Raw genomic sequence first — 23,554 nt, 5'->3', positions numbered from 1 at the left:
TGCTTGCTTTTTCTTTCAGGATGCCGGGGAGGATGCTTTGCTTTGCCAACACTTTAATTTTTTTCCATTTTTATTTGTTAGTTTCAGTTTTATGCCCACTTTGCATTTCAAGCGCAGGATGTTTTGAATTATTCACCTGCCTAGGGGCATAAAAACCTGTTTAGTTAATCGTGAAATCTGTGTAAAAAAAATAGTTCCGGAAAAGAGTTCAATACAGGGGTTGCTTGTATAAAATAAATCTGGAGAGTAGGTAAACAAATTTGCCACACAAATAAAAAATATAAAATACAATTAAAAGTTCAACAAAAAAACAAAAATAATAAAAACTAATGGATTCACAGTTATTGTTTAAAGGATCCAAAAAATGTATTAAAAAATGTAAAAAAGATAATACAAATTTTAAAAGCCACTATTTATCATATTTTTATGGCCTGTGCCATGATCTCGATTTTTCCCATTTGTTTTCAAATGATACCGGACTATCCGGCATGCAAGCCATTAACAAAGTTATGCGGCCAAAGGATGCGCACACCTGGCTGGCACTCAGAGTCGTGTGTTTGCATTTACACCTCTAATAAATATGGTATTAAATCCTTTTTGACAACAGGCACCGGCGAGATAGCGACTAGGGGCGGCCGGGCCATCTATCATCATAAAAATAAACCGGACAGAGACCAACAGGAACGTGCTGTCTGCCCCTTTCGCCGCAGTGGCGGCTATAAAACATTTAACATGAAATCGGAGGAGGATCGGGGATGGAAGGAGGTCCCTGGGCCACAATCAACATCATTAACGCGTGCTCTAAAAGCCATTTATTTAGTGGCCAATGCGGACGGGCTGAGCTGAGATGTTAAAAATGCTCAAAGGCCCAGCGAGTGTGGGAAACTATAAATTCAACGCTTTTAGCATAATTGCCGGCGCATGTGCGTGTCGCTCTGGAGCAGAGACGCTCGAGCGTTATGATAAGTGGCCTTTGGCCCTAGGATGTAAGCGTCAACACTGGCCAACTGGCGAACGCTAAGTTATGCGCTCCATCCGGCCATTACTCGCCCGAATCCCCTTGTTGGCTTACCACTCATATTGCTATGGCCCCTGGTAATTGCCATCGTCCTCCTTCGCCGGACCTTTGTCAAAATATTATACAGCTTAATAAGCTCGGGCGGCCAAGAGTTTGCTGCTGGCCGGCTGTTTAACCCTTCAGCGACATAAAAACACTCGAGTGGGGGAAGGCACTAACCCGGGATATTTATCGTTTGTCTAATCGAAGCAAATCAGGTCAAAACGGGCGGGCTCAATGGGGCGTATGCGTGATTTATGCGTTTCAGGTCCCACTTAATTGCCGCAAATATGCGTGCAGGCCCAATGATAATAAACATAGCTCAAGGAAGATGGATGTGAAGTGGAGAAGTGGGATTATATTTCTTCGTAAATATTTTTTATTCGAGCTGCGCCTTGCAGATTTATTACCATCTTTTATTGGAGCACTTTTTGGGCTTGAGTGCAGCATAATGCAGTTTATTTCAAGAAAGCATTGCAAGTGAGGTTTTTTATTGGATAGAAATAGATTTCTTTCTTGGTTGAAAAAATGTAATTTACATTTTTAACTTGACCAATCCTTGATTGAGCCAGATTGAGTGGATTATCCTTGTATGCTCCATGTGTTCGGTTCACCTGTCTAGGCCAACAAGTGAGCATCCAGTAAGGCAAACAAACACATGGCCATTCACAATCACGTGCAGGGAAAATTGTCGTCGCCATTTGTTGCTCCTTGGCCATTTTTGCTCTTATGTTGACGCAGATTTAATTACAATGTTGGTGCTGCATTCACGTTTATGCCTCTGCCACTTGGACTCCGCCGTGGTCCTTGTTATGGCAGTGTGTGTAAACAGCTTTCGAATGGAGTGGGAAATACCCCCTGGCAGGGAATAGTAGCTGCCGCCTTTGTTTAACAACAAACACCCGGAGCGCCGAGCAGCCACACGTACATATGACTCCACCATATCCCGTCGCTTTTGGTCCGCCTCGGCTGACGCTACTTTTATGCACTTTACAAATTGAATTTTCCACTTGCATTCGTCCCGGGATTGTTCCATTCGCACAGAAGCCCCGTGGAAGACAAGAGGGAACGAGTTACTCTGACAACTTAGTTACCAGCACCTTTTTACCTTTCTTTTGTTGCACGTGAGTCAGTTCATTCCATTTTCCTATAAACTAAAAAAAATAGTTCAGAGTGTAATTTGGAGAATTTTTAAATTATTATTTCTGTAAAAATTTAACAAGTTATCTAATTTAAATTCTGAATTTTATTTTAGCAAATAATATTTTTCCCCTTTCTAGTACAAGATTTTTCTTTCAACTAAATTGCAGAGAACAAGATAAAAACGACGACAATATATTGTTCATTCGGCCAGAATTCTGTACATTCTGTCATTGCTAATTACTTGGAAATTTCGCTCATTTCCACACCGATGGCAGCATTTCAATGGCAGCTGCAAAAATTTCAGCAGAGGCAAAAAAAGCTGCAACAATTCCCATAAACAAGCTGCAAATAAGAACAAAATAAAAGAAACGAGGAAAATCGGTTTGGCCTGCTTTTAAATAAAGTCTGAGCATGTGTAGGCATTTACTCTCGTTTTCCTTCATTGTGGCCTTGCTTCTGTTTTTATCCATTATGTTTCTTTTTTTTTTTGTTTCACTTAATTTGTTGAATGTGGGGGCAATTAGATGCTCTTCCAGGAGTGGAATAATTGCCTCCCCTTCTGCATTTAAATGGTATTTAAATTAATATACTTGCATACCTGTAGAATATTCAGGTTTATATTTTTAAGAATTCCATTTAAATGTATATATCCTTTGTTCAAAAGTCCTTGCACTACCTTTTCCCCCTTGAATCCAGGCCTGCATTCGCCAGCTGCGTTTTATTTCATTCTTCTGCTTGGTTACTTGCGGAAAATTGCATAGTTGTCTGCAACACAGGATGGTTTCAATGCCGCAGAATAATCCTTGGCTGGAGGTTGTTTCGTCCTTGAAAGGGAACTATAGTAAAGTATAGGGATGGGCTTGTTTTTTTGGTTTTATTTTTGCTGTAAACTTTTGCGTACATTTAAATACACATATGTCACTTGGATATGCCACTTACTCACATATATATAGCTCAATACATATTTATATGTGTTACAGCTAGCTTAGGTGTTATGTATAATATTCCGACTTTATATTTAATTTTTTCTGAGCTTCTTAAGTAGGCTTAAATAAATAGGTTTCATATATTAACTCCAAAATTTGGTTGTGTTTCTTGCGGTTTTTGTTTTGGTTGTCCTACATCTATGCATATATCTTTTATTTAATTAACTCGTTAACATTCATTTCAACTTTAGTAGATTAATGTGGTAGATTTATTTACAAATGAAAACTAAAGCACATTTAATTATTTTTTAATTAATTCTTTTATTTACTTAAGTAGAATTAATAGATAGATTCACATATAGTTGTCTTTCATATTTACAGCGAAGTTTCAATATATTGATTTAATACTCATTAATGCTTATAATATTTAAATATTTACATTTAGGGGAGTATATAAATGCTCTAATTAAATTCTCAACAACAAGGTAAATAATATAAAGAAGGAATTTAAATCAATTTGGTATTCATGGAACATATTAATCATTACATGTTTTGCTTACTCATAAATAACATAAAATTAAACAAATTAAATGCAATACAAGACTAATTAATTGAATAAGCCTGTATTGTTAACAGCATTATTTTGTGACAAAAAATGAGCCAAACATTTCCCATTGTTTTTAAGTTTCATCTTTATATCCAATAAATTACTTAATTCAACACTTTTTTGCTTTGCCATTTTTTTTAATCTTTTTTGTTTTGTTTTATAATTTTGCTAAATTTACTATGTAAATTCGCTATGTATGAGTATGAGTAAATACTTTCATCTAAATGCAAATTTGATTAACCGTTTTTTACACTTTTCTTGCCATTCCTGTTTTGCCTTTTTTGTGGCTTATAATTAATTTATTTCCATTTAATTGGATCTATTATGGTTTTAACATAATGCAACACTTTTTATTCTGCTGTGACTATTAAAGTGTGAGTCCTGAACGGAAACATAAAAGATTTAAAGTGATTTAAAAAAAGGTATTACATTATCTTATCCTTTTGATTCTCAATCAAAGCTTTGGTACTGTGTCCATTGAAGAATTATAGGAAAGAACATAAAAAATCATATATATTCCAGATATTTGTTGTAATAAAAAATAATTTGTATTTAACGACATTCATTTTGATACTAATACGTAGGTACATTAAATTTTGTTTGACTTCCGATAAAGACCGAAGCCACAGCAATTGCAGAATGTCGGATGTAGCCATCGTTACTTGCTGCACATCATCCCCAGCTGTCACTTTTGGCCAGCTCCTAAGTTCTTAACATGATTTTCATTTTATGCTCTAGTATAAACATATCTATATCTGACTTTCCCTTCCTCCCTGCTCTGGTTCTCCTCTGTCCAAGGTTTTCCATTCCATTCTTCAAGCCGCTTGTGCCCTAAATGAGTTTCTTTGCGCCCTTTGCAATTATTTGATTTCATCTTGAAAACTTCCGAGGGCACAACATTTCGAGGGTGCTTGGCCTGGCTTTTTGGGAGGTGGTATTTTTGGCGACAACCTTATTACCACCACGGCTGGTCGTGTCCCAAAATGTGCACATTAAATGTTGCCTATGCGTCGCGCTAATAGAAAATGTTCCGATGTGGCGGCCGATAAAATGCAGCAGCAGCCACCGAACAAAACATCCAGCAGCCAATATTACTATGCAAATGAGCATTGGCCACTGGCACTGCCATTGACGTTGCCACTTCCACTTCCACAGCGATTGCCATGGGCGTTCGCATTTCGAGTGCCGCGTTGACGCGCCACACGGCGTATGAGCAATGTGAAATATGCGCAATTGCCACGCCCACTTCGGTGGGCTGTTGGTAATATTGTTCTGGTTGCTGTTGCTCTTCCTCCCCTCAATCCAGCTTCCAACGGCGGCATCGCTGTTGACAACGGTCTCCGGTGAATTCGGCCAGCCTTCCATATTACTCATACGCCACCGACTTGGCGAGACCGGCGATAACGTCGACAGCCAGAGAAAGCCCTGCGCCGCCGCCGATGGCAAGGAGCTCGATAAACGTTTGAAAATCCCAAATGATTGCGTTTTAATGCCGAGCATTATTTTAGCAAGTAGATTATGCTGCGCCAGTGAGCCTGCAGAATTGTGAAATGCTCCGGGCGGATTACGCACGGGCGTTTGATTGTTATCGCCATTGTTCCCAGCATGGTTGCCTAAGGGAGACAGAAAGAGAAAGAGATAAAGAGAGGGAGAGAGAAAGAGAGGGAAAGCATGTAGTAATCAGTTTTTTGGTTAGTCGGGTTTATGTTTTCATTTATTTTGTGCGTTCGCCGAATGCCAAATTGGCACTGGATACATTATCATCACGGGTTCTGGGGTCTGGGTTCTGGTCAGGATACGAGGGGATTGTGCCATCGAGTGGGATATGGATTTTGGGTGGCATTAAAGTAAATTGCTCTTCCCTGCCGGAAAGTATGCTGTGCACTTAATAGTTCATTGTGTGCGTGTGAGGGTTACTTTGCCGGTTAGCTCATTGATTTTATGTCCCTGGATTAAAGCGTCAATGGCAGGGATGCTTCTGGTTTATTTTAGATGTTCTGATGCATTTTGGAGTAATTAACTTGTTAATTTATGGAATAGTATTTGATTCTATTGAATTAAATATGATTTAATTATAATATTGACTAAAGTATAAAAATGTACAGATAAAAATCAGTGATAATACTGTAGAAATCCCTATAAAGACCCAGAAAAGTAGCCTTACTTATCACTGTAAAATTAATGTACACCACCATTCCGCTAGTTGACCCCTTGATGTTGCCCTTTTTACAGCTTTTTATAAACACATATTTACCAGCACATTCCGCCGTTTTATAACGTCGTTGTACTTCTTTATAACGTCAAGGCATTCGGACAGCGATTACTTGGCCATATTTCACTGTTCTTTGTCCGCCCTTTCCCGCCTTTTTCCCACTTTCCCAGTTGTCAACCCACACCCCACTGTCTCTGGCTGATTGAGTGTCTTTGTGGCGTTTTCTGCTGCTGCTGTCGGTTTTTATGCACGTCATTGAACGCACTTTGTTGACCGCACGTCAATATCGGATATATACGTAAAAATACAGGGACAGTGGTTGAGAACAGGGAAATATGTCAATCGAAATCGGAGCTGGTACCGAAGTAATAATGAGGTCCACTTAAAAAAATCGCTCGCTAATTGCAAAAATCCATCAATATTCTTCTAATTTCCACCCCTTTGGGTACGTTTTTCGGCGCACAACCCACTGTCATGGGTTCTTTGATTGAGCAGCAGGGCCTGCGGGGGCTATTAAATATATTTTATCTGCTTTTAATCTTTGGCGTTTGACTTTTCGTCGGCTGACCCCATAAATAACCACAAAGTGGGCTTTAAGAGCGCATTCCCTTGGCTCTGAATGGTTTGTTGGTGGAATGGATGTTTCCACAACAGTCAGAGTCATAAATATAAAGTGATAGATGCGCGTACATTGCGAACGAGCTGGCAGACCAAAGGCAAAATTGAATTGTCTACGAAAGCGCCGGGACAATGGGACCAATTCGATTTTTAAAGCTGGCATTTTTATACGAAAAGCCAACTGAAATCATTACGTTAAGTATGTGATTTTAGCGAAATCATTGGGGAATCCTTCCGATCCATAAGCCTACTTCAAAAGTGTTGCGAACGGAAATCCCCCAAGTTCCGACCCACATACGTGGATTCCAGCATCACTTTGATTGTTTACCTTCGACGGCCTGCTTGAAGGCAAAGCAAAAAGCTGCCTCTTTTCCCCTCGGCACTTGATTGATGTCAGCGGCATATAGATTGAGGCGGATGAGGCAGACAGTCAATGCCCGCATTTACGCTTAATTGAGAGCACACCGAAAAGGTGTCAGCCCGACAGCCAGACAATTTTGATGGCATATTTCATTTGATGTGAGGCAATAAATATTTCCGTTTGGGCCTGGTCTTTGTCTGACTTTTTTTTGAGCCTTGCCTGGCCTTTTTTGATATTTTATTTATAAGCCGCGACGATTCGCGGAGAAATCAACGTTGCATCAGCCAATCGGCAATCAATCAAAAAAAGCGTTTCCCAATGGCATTTTGTGGTACTCTTTGCCAGCCGTTTGTTTTGAATGCAGTTGGATAGTAAATTGAATGCCACCATTAATTGTTTATTTCACATTGCAGCAGTTAGTTTTAGTTTCACTAGCATTTTTAATCCAGCTTAAATTCAATACACATAGATTAAATACTACTAAAATTCTTCTTCCCAATATAATAAGTTATCAATTGAAAATGTTATAAAATTTAAAAGTATATGTAAAATTTAAAAATATTAAAATTTTTTTTACATTTACTTTCCTTATTTATATTAAATTTATTAAATTTAAATTACTAGTTTATGAGTTAGTTTAGTTTAATTTATTCTTCTACCATTTCTTAAAACCTTTTTTGAAACTCCCAAGTCTTTTTTCCTAATTGCTTCTCAAATTCAGCATCGCTGGCTAAGCGTCTTCATTAAGTTTCCCAGCAACTTGGAGTCTCAAACTCCAATGTTGAATCAATAAAGTCAACGGCCCTCTAGGAAAAGGCCCTTGGTACGATATCCTATCGCCTGAGTTTCCACTCCCCCTCCATCTTCAGACTCTCCCACAATGAACAGGCATTTTATCTGGTTTTTTGCATTCTCCGCTTTTCGCCCCCTTTTTGGGGCTTGCAATGCACGAATGCCTCCGGAGCCAGGACTCTGTAGCCAAAAGGAACAGGATCCGAGTGGGCAGGACAAGGGCCAGCCACGCACCCACTGAAGCAGTTTGGGCATCAGTTCATTAGTGCAGTCGGTTGAATGGCATTTTACGGACGCGTGCCTTAAATAATTGCATTTTAAATGCAATAAACAAAGGCGGGAATATAAGTTGGGAAAAAGGGAAACCAGAATAATGCCAGTCGTTCCGCCTGGCAATTCAGCAAGGATTAATTCGGAATAAATGCAGGCAGCAGAAAATTTGAAATCCAATGTTTATGGCTAATTTGCTGACCGCTGCGGTCGGAATTCCATGGCCATATCCACTATCATATCCGGAGGGCGTTCAGCCGCCAAATTTGACAGCCCATAAAACGAATGCAACAGGACAAGTGTTTTGCACACACCTCCGTTCCAAAAACACACATTCGCACAAATACTAGATAGATGGGCAGCCAAATGGACTTTGTCGTTGACATGGCCAAAATGTCAGTGTCAATCAACAATGTCGCTAGTTTTTATTGCTCTCCCCCACTTGTTTTCGGTGTTGTTGGTGTTTTTGTCGCCCGATGGCATTTTTATTGCTGCAAAATTTATTTGACTTGTAGCAGAAGGGATCAACAGATCAACACCGAACCACAAAACCCAAAAAGACATATACAACGGGGTGAAATGACTAACACGGATTTAGAATGTGACAGAATGAAAATGTTTTAGAAATATTTTTATTTTCACTTTAGGTTAGGTTAAAATCTTATTTGAATAAAAGAACACGGATTTCAGTAGGTCATAATATGAACTTCATTTACATACGAGAATCGTAATCTAGTGAATTTTTAGATATATTAAAAAGTGATTTTAACAGTCCCCTGAAAAAAAAATCCCCTAATAAAGTGAAAAACTTCAATTAAAACTACCCCACTTTAAAAAAAATATTTGTAGGTCTTTTAGCTTTAAAGATATGTATTATCTTTTGTTCCCAAGGAAAATAAAAACCTTTATAGCCATTTAAAGTTGCAATGTCCCCTCATCCTTCACCATTCTCTTTGCAAATTATGAGATCTTTGCTTGCCAAAGTTATTGTGCTGTAAGTCCCATTTATTGCTTTTTCCGTCAATGCTTTTGGCACTGCACAAATCCAAGAAGACGGCAGCAGCAACGAAGTGCAATTTGTATTTGCCGCGGAATGCGGATGAATGAAAATAACAACAAGGCAGCCAACTGTAAGCGTCATTTCGCACAGAACGCGGAAATTTAATTAATTTTTAACGTTTGTGCTAAACACTTGGCCCAACAAAGTGCTGGCCATATTATGCACAGTCCAAGTTTTCGGCCAAGGAAAAGGCACAAAAAAATAGATTGAAATTATGAGATCACACGGCGACGCACTTGAAATGAAATGAAAGCCATGAAAGGAAAAATGCAACCACGAGGGGCAACTTTGGCCTCGCAAATGCAGCACGGTCCATAAAATGCCACTAAAGAAGAGATAGCGATGAAAAAAAGGGGATTCTTGGGGATACAAGGGGGAGAGGGGATGGATCCTTGGAACGGATGAAAGGCTGTTGGCGATATAGTACTTACCTTGGGCACCGTCACGCCACTCCTCAACCCCATAATCAGGCAGAGCGTTAGCCGAGTCAAATTTATTTCTATGACGTCTCTTGCCATCTTTATATTTTTTACACATTTTTAATTTTATGCAGCAAGCGTCAGTCAAGGAGTGGAGATATAGTTCAGGGAGAGTTCGGTTCGGGATAACGCGAAACGTGAGTAATGGCGGTTGTTGTAGTCGGTTGTCGGTGGTTGTTGTTGTTGTTGGTTGGAGAGAGGGCAAAACATGAAAGAAATATTCAAATTCAGGAAGGTTGTTCGGGAAACAATGAAGAAAAAGAATTTAGTTGTACACATTTACACAGATGCCAGGGTTAAATTGTATGCTAAGGTATTTTTATTTAATTTTGCATCTATTTGCATTTAAAAGCCCTTTGAGGGGCCCAACAACAAAGCCGGAGAACAACCAGCAAAGTGAAAATAAACGGAAACAGAAATTGCATGCAACTTTGACTTGATGGAGTCGAAACGAAACGAGAGGTGGATGGATGGATGGATATAAGGAATGGAATGGGTGCGGTCTCATGTGGTGTGCTTTCACGATGATTTGTGTGTTTTCGGCTATTCGCGTTGATTACTGTAATTTCGACTTGCTAAGGACTCTTATCGTTTGTGTTTAGCCAATCTATAAGTCTTGTAAACCGAAGCTAACAATTAAAATGACGTTTAAAATTTTAAAACTTTTATGAAATTAAACAAAAATGGTTTAGCCTTCATGATTATCTGCCCTTATGAACCAATTTAATGTCTGGTGCTGACTGTGATTTCGTGCTTTGCAGTGCATAAAATTAAAAACCCATTATTGTGTTACATTATTCATGACCAAGCAAAAAAAATTATGCTACGATGCTTATGGTTGAAATTTAATCAATTAGGAAGTTGATTGGATGGCTCTGAATTGGTTATAATACAAATGTAAGCCTTTAACCAAACTAGTTTGCTCTTTAAAGTGTACTTTAAACGGCAGACTTTAATAAGTGAGGTGTACTCGATGGTTAATAACGAAATTGACTCTTACCATAGCTGCGGTTGAGCAAGGACATCTCTGAAATGATGGCAGTTGTTGGGGTCGGCATTTCTGTTAACAATAAATTATTTAATTAAAATAGCCTTCATAAATATAAATTTTAGTTACGTAAAAAGATTCTATACATTGCTTGATTAAATTAAATAAACAAGAGAGAACGCTATAGTCGGGTTGTTGTCCCGACTATCTAATACCCGTCACTCAGCTAAAGGGAGTGCGAACGCTGTGTCGGGTTGGTGTCCCGACTAATAATCGTAACTCAGCTAAAGGGAGTGCGAGAGAGATAGATATATAATTTTTGATTGCGTATAACTTTTTAATGAATGGTCCGATTTGAAAAATGTCTTCTACATTTCGATAGGTATAAATATACACAACAAAATTGCATTTATACTTCTCGGAAATCTTTAAAGATGTGGGCGCAGGACCCATTTTAAAATCGTTAGTGGGCGATTGTGGGCGTTAGAGGGGGCGTGGCGCTCGGCTAAAATAAACTTGCGCTGCGTAGGAAGCCAAAGAATATGTGTGGGAAATCTCAACCTTCTAGCTTTTGTAGTTTCTGAGATCTCAGCGTTCATACAGACGGACAGACGGACAGACAGACACACTCAAAAAAAAATTTTAGAAAATCGCCTATGGATTTGCTTTACTGGCGATTTTTTTCTATATTTCTGGAATATTTCTTGAATTTAATGAATTTTGATTAATTGGAAGAAAATTTTCTTTACCAGTAGAAAATTTTTTTATTTTAAAGAAAAAAATCGCCAGTGAAGCAAATCCATAGGCGATTTTCTAAAATTCAGGGCGATTCATTTTCTGAGTGCAGACAGACAGACAGACAGACAGACAGACAGACAGACAGACGGACAGACGGACATGGCTAGATCGACTCGGCTAGTGACCCTGATCAAGAATATTTAATATTTAATATTTATTTAAAATATTTACTCTACGAGTAACGGGTATAATCAGTTTATACATCTCCTTACCATCCAGCTTTATATTTCCATCTGTTTCGCCCAGCGAATTCTTTGCCACACAGCGATATGTGCCGAAATCGTTGGGACCAACGGCACGGATTTTTAACTTCATGTATTTCGTGTAACCGCTGACGGTTGATGTGGTCTCGTATTTATCGCCGGCCCTCGAGGTGTCTGAAAGTGCGAAAAATGCGGAAAACAGTCAGTCGGCGGTCTTTAAAGCGAGCGCGCCATAAATTACAGTGACAATTTTTCCAGCAATAGCGTTATGGTTGGGATTGTGAGGGGAAAAAATCAATTAATTAATGTCACCTGCACTGGGTTGTTGCTACTGCTGGCCATGTGCAGTGAAGTGAGTCGCCTTCTCAATCGGAGGACTCCAACTAATTACGCCCCATGCCATAGTATACCATACTATACCACCCCTATACCATCCCTCCCCCTCCATGAGAGTGTGTGTAATTAAAACTGGCGCAGTTCTTCAGCCATTTCCATCGCCATCGCCAACTAAAACTTTTCTCATTAATCAGTGAAAATCTAAAAGAAAAACTTTTGTTCTCCTGCCGTCTGCGGCTTTAATTTCGTTCCATTTCCATTTTCGTTTCGTTTCATTTCGTTTTGTGTTGCCTACTTTTTCGGGACAACGAGGAAAACGAGTCCAAGTAGCTGGCAGTAAGTAGCATTAAATATATAAACTTAATTTCACTTTGATTGCTTGGCGCATTGTAAGGCGATATCGCATGTTACCCATACGTCATGTTGTCCTTTGTCTGTAGCTCCGTGTGTATTTGTGTGTTCCTGTGACAAATGTCTTTAGTTTTCCCTGTTTTTCTGTTTTTCGTCAGCCCCAAACAATGAGGGAAAACAATTTTCCACATGGCGCCCAACATGCATGTGGCCCGGTCTTGCGACTTCTTTTTATAGCCCCAGTCACCTTTTGTGATACTTCTCCATCTCTCTGCACATGCCACAACTATCCGAGGTCCCACATGTAAGGCCCACTGACACGCAAATATATAATTTTTCTCATAATCATCGGCGGCAGCAATTCTTTTCCTGCCTGCCTGCCAAGTCTTTCGAGGAACTTTATACTTTTAATACCCGCCGCATTAAAGGAAAGTTTCGGTTTCTTGAACTGCCTGAAGAATTGCTTGTCCTGCCGACGACTGGCATTCCATACGTTTTGTGATACATGGCATCTGCTGTAGACAGTTAAACGAGGGCTGTTTGTAAACATGGAAGTCGGTTTATAGTAAAAACATTTTTATCTAATCATAAAAAACAAAAACGTACGCAATAAATTGCTTAAACATTTTCTTATACATTTTAAAATCTTTTAAATACTTAATTATAAATATTTATTGAATAAGTTATAAGTAGAAGAGCAGTCGAACTTTTCAAACTACTCTCATTACCGTAGCTCACTTTATAGACAGCTAAAACATATGAAACTCTATGGAAAAGCGGTTAAAATTTATTACCCAAACTTTTGGATACTGTTAGCCATACATCATGGCCACGGCTTTCATATCTCATATCTTAGTTCGCATTTTCCTAGCTGCGGCTTAGCTTGTCGCCTGTGCGTGTGTGCATATGGAATGTCACATTTCCGCCTCCGAATTTCCTACCTGGGACAGCAAAAGGCTGGCCGTAGTTTTGGCTTTGATTTGGGCATGGCTATGTCTTCCTTATCGAACAAACAAAGTGACATTTAAGCATAAAATGAAACCGAATGACAGTCCATCAAAGGCTCGTCTATATTTAGCTCGATTTTTATGCATATGAGCTGCCATCAATGAGTCATGAAGGTTGGCTTGTATTTGATTTGATGTTTGTCCCAAGGCAGTAGGAATTCCAATGACTATTGAGTGGTAGTTTCTCGAAGTTTCATTTAGAAAAAATATATTTTGATCTACTCAGAATGTAAATTGACATCCCTATTGCAATTTTATATTTATTTTCCGTTTTAATTTGGCAACAATTGCCATGAGTTCCGGCACACAATTTAAACTGCAGCATATTTCCAACTCCCAATGGTATTTTGGCGCCCATGCAAATATGCCAGCCAACGTGATTATGTTTAAATAATTTCCGCAACAAAATAATATTTTCCGATAGTTTCCACTTTCTTTATTCAATTTGTGTTTTGTGTATTTATTTCACGCTGGAATTGCCCATTTCCAGCGCATCAAATATGTTATTTATTAGTTTTGATTATTTCAATTTTGACCATATTTAATTTGGATTGCGTTTTGAAAGCACTGAGGTTAATTAATAATTTTGTGTGTTTGAAATATGGGTATTCCACGTCAACTTTAAGTCGAGGTTTAATGGGGAATATGGGTGTACTATAGAAATGTAAAATATAGAAGGAAGTTTGGGTATTTTCATCGCTTTAGAAAATTCTTTTGAGGTGACTTTGTTGGACCTCAGCTCGGAACTCTCTGACACATGTTCAATCTCTGTGTCAATCAAAAGAAAACTGTTAAAATGTCACCCCATAAAGACGAGACACTTTAAGGCAGAGCAGTTCAAAATGCCACAATGTCTCTGTATCTCGTGCGGACTTGCATGTAAATGTGTATTTTAAGCCCGTCACACTGTATGTACAGTGCAACGCATTTTATGGCGAAAAGTACATAAAAAAGCCGAAAACTTCCATGTAAAACTGTAAAAAACAAAAAAACATCCCATCAACATTCACTTGCACTCCCTTGCATCTGAAAAAGCGAAATAAACGGGATCAGCTCAACTGAGGTTTTCGCTTTTTCATGGTGTTTTCCTTATTTTTGTTGGGCCTTTTCCCATGACAATTTTCTGTGGGCCGGACTTAAGCGAATCTGAGGAGTCTGAGTCTGAGGTATTGGTATGCATGATGATTACATTGTAAGCTTATTTACAATCATTTTCCAGTTAATAAATTCGGTTTCTTTATTGTATTTTATCGATTTGATTTACAGGTCCCTCAGAAGATCGATTTACGACCTTAACTTACCCGATATGATCATGTCACCACGCTCTGTGGTCCAGTAGTTAATCGAAGCTGGATACGCCTCGGTGTGGCACTCGAGTATGACATCTTGGCCCAGATAGGCTCCCTCCAGCTGATTCGGAATCGAGAGCATCGGCGGAACTGTATGGAATGAAAATTAATTTGAGTATTGCAACAAAAATGTTTACTAAATAATATAAAACTGGAGAATCATTCCATAAAAATCTGTACTTAATTTATTTTTCTAGCATTTAATTTACTACTACACAAAAAAAAACGAGTCGCGGTTAAATCGATATGCGCATGGTAAATTTCTGGTATTGCATGCGCCTGTTTGCTGTTTGCCTGTTTTATGCATTTCGAGCATATCGAATTCATATGCCCGCATATCAAGTCAAAATTGATACCACATAACATCAAATCGATCATCGTTTTATATCAAGTATATTATCATGATTATTCTGTGTATTTGTTGTAAAACTTTATTAGGCTTTCCACTATTTTAGACAGACATTTAGGTGTCTTTGCAAGCTCCGTTCTCAACAAAGTAATCCACTTCCATTATCTTTAAATTGAATCCATTATCCCGGCAGGCAGCTGCATCTACCATACAACAACAATATTGTTTTTCAAGAGCCCTTTTCGGAGAGCCCATACCACCCAAACCGAATACGTCACGGACTTTTCATCAGCTCTACGGCACCATCCGAGTTTTACCGAGAATTTTGCATACCATTTTACGTGAGTTTACAAACTGTTTTTGGATTAAAATGCACTCAGTCATTAAAAGTGCGCCTGGGAGCGAGTGATTGTGTCTGCTAGATGGCCGTCCATCTGGGCAAGGGGTGTGTGTGCGTAAATAGCTTTTGTAGCCGCTGTTGATACTGGGGGAAAATGGCTATTTGTGGGTGGGTGGGTTGGTTGTGAGCCCCCCCTCACAGTAACAACAAAAGCTGCTCTGCGAATGTTGAACGCATTTTGGCCACGCACACATCACGGGGGCACAAAATAACACCTGCCGACAAACCAACAAGCAAACAAACAAACGCCAACAAACAAAGTGAAATGAGCGCAGTGCATCAGCGCGTCGAGAATGGAGATGGTAGTTGGGCAAAGCTGGCAGCTAAATGCTTTATAAATTCAAATATTTATAGTTAAGAGTTTCAATATGAAAAAAACATTTTGACGTAGGGTTGCACATTCATTTAAAATTAGTGAATAAATTATAAAAGTAATTTTTTTTTGTCAAAATGGGGATATTCTTTTAAAGTAAATTTTCAATTTTTCTTTTTCAATTTTCTGATCAGTTAGTAATCTATAGTTGCTTGGTTTATCCTATCATAATCTGTCCATCTCTAAAGCTTTTAACCGCAGGCAGTGGGACACGACACACACGGTCAGACTCTCACAGGTAAATTAATTTAACGTGACTGCAGCTTTTGGTCGATTTTGGCCAAGTGCGTGGGAAGTTGGCCACCCATTTCCATCCACAAGCCCCACCACCCCACCTCCATCTCCGCTTTGTATGCCAATGTTGAGGACGCGTTGCGGTTATTGCCCCAAAAACTGCATTGGCAACATGAAGCAGGGGTTGGAAATGCGTGGAAGGTACATGAGGGATGGAGTGGGTTGCTGCCTTGTTTTGTGTATTTTACGCATTGAATTCAGCGCTCGTCACAGCCACATTTCCCATTCCCTTCCCCTTTCTACATGGCATAAATATTGCAAAAGAGTTGAGCCCAAAATGGATTTTACGTTATTTTTGCCGTTTCCGTTCTACGCAGCAGCAGGAAAAAGACGGTGGAAAATGCTGATGCACTGAATTCATTTAAACTATAAAATTGATTACTTTCTGCGGAGTTATAGCTTACTAAAAGTTCGCTGCTATTTTACGAATATCTAAAAATTATTGGTTGTATATTACTGATTATGATATTTGTCGGTTGAATAGAATTATTATTATTTAATTTATGTTATCTAGATATTATTTAGATTTAATTGTGTTTTAGTGACATATGGTCGATTTTTTTTTGGTTGTAAATTGAAATATTAATAAAAAGCAATATAAAAATTAATAGGGCCTTTTAAAGATAAATGATATTATATTATTAAAGTGCTCTTTTTGTTCAGTAGTAAATCTAAGTTATGGCATGATATTCTAGTAACAGTAATCAACTGTTTAGCTTCCGTCTGGGCCAAGGGGTCAGCCAACTTTGGCCGAGTGGCCCATCGATTGACATTTACTCACATTGCACACGCAGGTGGACCCGCTTGCTAATCGAAGGCGGGACTCCGTTGGAGGCGACGCACAGATATGCGGCCATGTGCAGGCGACTCACTTTGGTGATGTGCAGCAGCTCGCCGTCGACCACGTTGACTTGGTAATGGATTGGGAAAGGGAGGGGAGAAAATACCTCTTTACGCCATGTGCAATGCGGCGGAATAGGGTCGCTTACCGTGCTCCCCGCCAATTAGCATCTCCTCGCCGTCCTCGCGACGCCACATGACGTAGGGCTCCGGATAGCCACGTGCCTTGCAGACCAGCGAGACATTCTGACCCTCGCGCACCACCATGTCGTTGCTGGTCAGGCCCTCGACAATCATGGGTGGAACTATCGAGAAGGGGGAAAGAGAGGTAATTGAAGGTCACTCTGGGGGTCAGTGGACAGCTATAAGGATTAGTTTTCGTACTCACCCACCACCTGCAGGTAGCCCTTCCTCGAGCGCATGGGATCCTATCGGGGATAAAGAGATTAGACGGGTGATTCCCTTAAGTTACCCAGAACTCTCGAGCTCACCGTGTTTACTTGGCACATGTACCAACCGCGATCCGTCTCCTCCACCTCCTTGATGTGCAAATACCACTGCGGAACCAATTATTGTGAGGAGATTGAAACATAACATTAGTTTTATAACTATAACTTAAAAAGTCAATATTTAACCATTTATATATCTGATTTATAAATTAAATAAATATTCTTTTGTATTAAGAGTTAAGTTTAATTTTATGAAAAATTTTCTCTAATTTCTTCTTTAAGTATTTATTAAATGTATGGCTGCGGTCACACGCCAATCTTGCTTTGGGCACGCGGCTATTCTTCTTTGTGTCGAGTACATTGATCTCTTTTTCTGGTCGGTTTAAATGCAAATTGTTTATATCTTTTTGTGATTTTCTTTTAATTGTTTTTAGGCTAACACCCACCGATCGATGGTCATTGTAGGTCAGGCTGATGCGGCTGTTCTGTGAGATGACGTTATGGTGAATGGAGAGGATCGTCTGCGTGTCCACTCGCACCCAGGCCACCTTGTAACCCTTGAGGTTCTCCACCACGCAGGCCATCAGGGCATCTCGACCCACGGAGACGGTGACATTGGCAATGGGTTCCGCGAATCGCGGAAAGTCGGAATCTGAAACAGGAGTTAACGGGAATGATTCTAGGTAAACTATTTTTTTGCACTCCAGTCCATTTCGTTAAATTAATTCCCCATATCCCTTTCTGCCAGCAAAAGCAGAAAGGGAACAAGATATTTTCTGCTTGCTTTCCACTGCACTGCGGCACATTGCGCATACGTCCCGTGTGGCTAAGGGCCTCCTCGTAAAAGGAGAAATGAGTGCTGATATTAATTACCTTCCTGTGCCGTCTGCTGACTGTCCAGTCGCGTGTGTTTGCCTGCAAGCGAAACGAACGAAATGAAGAGCGTTAGAACATTTAATTAATTTAATTTAATTTCTCCGCCGGAATTTTGGCTGCCCGCTCCATATGGGCGATAAACAAAAATTAATTAGCCACGCCATCCGAAAACTTGGTCTTGGACAGGACAGGAAACTCGGTGTCTGTCGCCATGTTTTGCTGATACGGCAGAAATTCCTGCTGCGCTTTCAGATTTCCGTTCTGTTTTTAGTTTCATTTATTGCACTCGCTCTATGACAAAAGTTCAAGTTTAATTGTTTCTGGCTGCGTTGGCACTTTTTACCCATTTTCCCCACAGCTGCAGCGGAAAGTTTTACTTTGCAAAAAAGGTGAAAGGTGTTGGGCAGAAAATTTTTCAAATAAAAACTTGACGGAAATTGCAAACTAGCAATGTTCTTTGTCCCGATGGCAAAGAAGTCAAATTTGTTTGTGACTGTTATTTGCAATATCGAGAATATTCGTCCTGACTGCCTTTTTTTATGGGCGTGTCAAACACTTTACAAATGAGTCGAACAAGCGTTAAAGAAATTGGAGCTAGCTGGAGAACGCTTCAAGCTTTAGCCGTAACATAAAACCGGGTAAATTGAAAAACGCTTAAGCATTTTTACAGCTTTTAACACGGTGCCGCATATTGAATTACGTTCACTTTGGCCAGTACTTTGGCAGTCTTGGCCAGCAGGACAACTGCTGCCGTTTCCTGTTCTTCCTTTCCATTGGCTTACCGCCCCCCAGATGTCCTTTCCCATCCTTCTCATTTTGTGCTGGCACTTTTCAACTTCACTTCTCCCGGAGGAAAGCAGCTGCTGTTTATGCCTTTTCAGCTAGGAAAAAATGCTCAACACGATTTTCGCTGTTGATTTACGTTTTAGCACGTTTTTCGTACAGTTTAGCTGCCTTTCCTCCTGGTTTCTTTCGTGGCTTTCTATTTTTTAAGTTTAACCTGACAGGTTGCACTCTGCAGCTTCCCGGCATTTGAATGTGCTATTTCGCTTTTCCCCTTGCCATTTAATGAGCAGCTCTTTTTATCGCCACTGAGATTTGTCCCTGACTCTTTTGGCCTTAATCCTGCCGAAAAGCACCTGGCATTCTCTGGCATTCTGGCAATGTAAAATGAAGCCCATTTGACGGCGCTCAGCCTTTGCATTCGTAATTTATATATTTAAGTTTTTGCCTTTAATTTGATTTTTTTTTTAGCTCCTGTGTTTGGGTCACAAACACTTTGCATGACTCCCCTCGACTCCTAACTCTCGACTCTAAACGCCAGTCAATCAGTCAGAGCTACCGAGCTCCACAGCTCCATTCAGGATGTGGCGTCCGAGATTCTGTTTGTCCTGTGTCCACCTGCACCCATTGGCCGCTTTGTGCAAACGCGGGCAACCATTCAATTTGTCAGGCTCGACGGCGGCAGGTTCCCGCCAAAACCCAAACTGCCTTTTGAACTTTGAGCAAACAAAACGCAACGGGGAAATGTGCGAGCTGAAAACAGCCAGCCACTTTCAATGAGCCTACCCCAAACCCAAGTTGTTATGGGCTGCTTTGATACCTAGTACAAGTTTTAAAATAGTCCACAAAAAAATATTTTTACCAAAACATCTAAACTCATAAATAGTTTAAAGATTATACAAAATAAAAATTAATTAATTAAAATATCAAGGTTTTTTTTTGGTTTAATATAAAATGCTCCAAAATACCCTGAAATAAATAAAAACAAAAACTTTAAAAAAATATTACTTTAAACACTCGCTGAATGCAAATTTAATCAGCTCTTTTTGTAATTGTGTTTATTTGCTTTGTTTTTGAAGAGCATTTAGCCAGCATGCTAATTCAAATACGTAGTTTAAAGGCTGCATTTAGTAGATTTAAAATTTCAGCACTTTCACAGATGCGCAGCCAATCTGCATTGCAGTCGCTTCCCACCTTTTGACGGAATTACAGTTCACAATGGGAGGAGAGATTACAGGTTGTGGTGACGGCGAGTTAGCCAGGCCTAAAGCAGCTTTCACCTTCCCATTCTCCGGCATAATCTCGACGGTCTCCGCAAACCAAATGGCGGTCATAAACAAAGGACACACACAAAAGGAAACTTTGGCCCAGACGTGCTGCCTACTCGATTTTCGGCAATAGCCGCATATAAACTTATGGTACAGTGGATGGATATGGTAAAAATCCTAATAAAATTTTAGACTACCACTCAAAACTTTGTTTTTTAAATGAGTTTTCGAAACTCAGTTACATAAAATTAAATCTCTATATCAGCTGACTATTTAACCTTTTACAAAAAGTTTGGTACAGGCTTTGTACAATACTTTTGAATTGTCAATGAATTTTTATATTACTTAAATTTCGGAATCTTAAAATGGTCCATAGACCATTTTAACTATAGGTATGGTTATCTTTTAAAGAAGAGTTGTTTTCCTGTACCAAAAATATTTATTCCCAAAAAATATTAACCTTCGCCCCACTGTAAGCTGCTTAGGTCCTCGCTGAGCTTTTCTTCCGTTTCCTTTTTATGGGCCCATCTTTTTTGTTGGCCATTTTTTTCGTTTATTCGGCCGGGATGCCTTTGGGAGGCGGAGGAGGAATGATGGAGCTCGAGGAATACTTCTGCTGGCCGTTTATTGTCGTTTATTTGTCTTTTTGCCATTTTTATATTTACGCATATAATCGCTTTCAACGCTTGCCGGCGCCTTGGGAGATGGTTTTGGACTGAGGACGTGGGACGTGGGTCTTGACGGCGCTTATAAATATGATGTTATCGCTTTTTATGGTCCACTTTTATTGCCGGCAATCAGTCTTGCGTTTTGTTTGCTGATTGCCTCGCATTATTCAAATGTATTTGTTTAATTCCCGGGGATTGACAGCCACAAATCATTTTAAATCCGCAATATGTCAACCAATATTTGGACAACGAGCACATTGTTTTTATTTCGTATCGCAGATGCTCCTTGTGCGGGTCATTATTGCGGCTTATGGCGTCGTCCGGAACACTTTGCGGCCCATTACAAGCTCACCAAGCACTCGACCATATTCTCGCCACCCACGGAGCCTAATCAGCAGCGAGCTCATAATCACATTGCGTATACGTAATTAGTTTAGCGTTTGACAAGGCCAGCAAATCTTCACTGGCCGCCGAGCTCTATTTCCATACCCCCCGCCCACAAACTGATTATACTTGCACTTTGTTGACAAACGAGCTGATTAAATGCCGGCTCTCGGTCATTATGCAATTAACTTCCAACTGACTCTGTAGGCTGTCCCACCCCCATCTGTGAGTGTGAGAGTGCGTGTGTTTAATAAGGTAGCCGACGGCACTAAGGCCTATTTACATTAAAGCTTAAGTGCCAAAACAAGCTGATTATATTGAATTTTGATTACCGATGGCTTAAACAGAAGGCACGATTTAATAACCGGATTGCAGGCTTCGGCTTTGGGGCTACATTGTAGCCTATGCGGTTTAATTAAATCAGGCAAGGTAAGATAAATACCTATTGAGTAATCAGAGTCAGCAAAATACACAAGAAAATACCTTTTATTAAAAATAAAAATTTGGAATTTGTCTAAAAAAAAAAATAAGTATATTTATCAAAATTATCAGAAAATTTCCTGAAATCTTGTTCAAAGGAAATCAGTTAAAAATCTGTAGCGAGCGCCTTAAAATAAAATGTAACATCTAAAAAACGTGTGCATATTTTTGGAATCCTAAATATATATCCGCAAAAAAAAAGATATTTGATATATTCATAGATCCTTGTCATCCAACAAATAGAAACTTGACTACTAAACCCAACAGGTTAGCAACTGTTAATCAGGAATGCACACTACAGCTGGTAGCATACGAAATGCTTTGTGCAAATTGTTTACTTTTTGTCATAGAGTGAATTCCAACCAGATTCCCACAAAATCCAACACAGAAAACCCAAGCCGTAGAATGTCATGAATTTGTGCAAAGGGAAGTGAGGGCAAGGAGGGGATGGTACGAAAAAAGTGTCTAAGAATGCAAAGCAAATATCTACCCGACAATATATGTACTCATATATTCAGGAGAAAACAGAAGAGACCGCAGAACGAATTGCAGATGCGGCAAAAGTGCATTTCTCCAACTTGGCAGCCAAATGAACTCGAAGTGAACTCGGAAAACACATGTTGGGAAAATGGGGATACTTATTGAGTGTCCCGGCCAAAAACCCAGCCAGTGCTTTACATGACAAGACAATGCTTCAATACCACGTTCGACCTGATCGATGGCGCGATTCGGAAAACTCATTAAGAACTTTAATTAAATCGAGAGCCGGCGAGTGCGATGATTTCAGTGCAGCAGAAAACTCATTATTCATAACGACACGCGGGCACAGGACGGAAAATCTGGGTCCATCTGGAGTGGAGCTGGCAGCTGCAGCAGCTCAAGTCAGCTTGCCCCCCGGAGCGTGCTGCAAATAAAAACAAAGTATGTGCGAAAATGTGTCGGAAAGTGAGCGAAAGCATAAAACATCCCAGCTGAGGAGAGTGCTGGGGATCCGCCTTCCCATCCCCGAACTGCAGTTCACCCTCCTTATGACTTATGTTGCCATCTCGTCGGATTCAGGACCTCGGAACTCTGGGACTCCGTTCCTGCGAAGTGCCTGACGGGGTCCTTGAGGTGTTGGCCATGGCTTTAGTCACCTGACAGCGGCTACGCTTAAACTGCGCTTAACGTTTTAATAAATGATTGTGACAAACGCAGTAGATTGCATTACGGGCAGGTGGAGCTATGCAAATATAATTGCGGCTTGCTCACTTCAAGTGGGTAGCACAGAACAGTTTAAAATATTAGTTTACGGAGAATAAAAAACACTGTATGACTCGGGTATTTAAACTTTAAATTAAATTAAATTACTTTAAATTTCAATATTGTTAGAAAATAATTTTACTGAACATAATAAAGTACTTCAGAAAACGAACATTTTAATTATTTCCAATCCAATGAGAAAAAAAATTTAATATTGGCTGTAATATGTATAATTTATATTTTTGTAAAGAATTTTGTCTGAATTTGTAATTGTTAAAACCATATAAAATAATGGCATACATATAGACTTATAAATTTGCTTTTAAAATGTCAAAATGTTGAGGAAATCTGGCCATTTTTGATCAATAAATCGTTTAAGTTTTCGGCTGCAACTCAGGTCCACCCAATCCTGAATTAAACATGCTACTGCCACTCACTCAACTCGTTCACTTGCCAAACGGCACTCACTCAACTCGGCGATGTGACAGTGGGAAATTAAAGTACATGCAAATTGCATGGCCATCAAAAGTGCCCGACACTGTGCAGCGCATTACTCATACGCCCCGTCAGCGCTTCGATGGCTGGCGACAT

At 39.7% G+C, this 23,554-nt stretch overlaps 1 protein-coding gene across 1 annotated transcript; it reads right to left on the bottom strand.

Annotated features, from left to right (window-relative positions):
• Positions 1-4,528: 4,528 nt before the first annotated feature.
• On the bottom strand, positions 4,529-23,554 carry DIP-kappa (Dpr-interacting protein kappa). Its single transcript, XM_044394966.2, has 12 exons — positions 23,524-23,554; positions 18,136-18,177; positions 17,709-17,914; positions 17,305-17,370; positions 17,202-17,241; positions 16,963-17,118; positions 16,755-16,883; positions 14,510-14,647; positions 11,524-11,688; positions 10,526-10,585; positions 9,478-9,564; positions 4,529-5,346 (listed from the first exon to the last, which is right to left on the bottom strand). The coding sequence occupies exons 1-12, from the start codon at positions 23,552-23,554 to the stop codon at positions 4,604-4,606; spliced, it is 1,863 nt and encodes a 620-aa protein (XP_044250901.1). The 3' UTR covers positions 4,529-4,603.

Source organism: Drosophila takahashii, chromosome 2L (assembly GCF_030179915.1).
Source record: "Drosophila takahashii strain IR98-3 E-12201 chromosome 2L, DtakHiC1v2, whole genome shotgun sequence".
Taxonomy (NCBI): Eukaryota; Metazoa; Arthropoda; class Insecta; order Diptera; family Drosophilidae; genus Drosophila; species Drosophila takahashii.
This window is presented reverse-complemented; position numbering and strand designations above follow the sequence as displayed.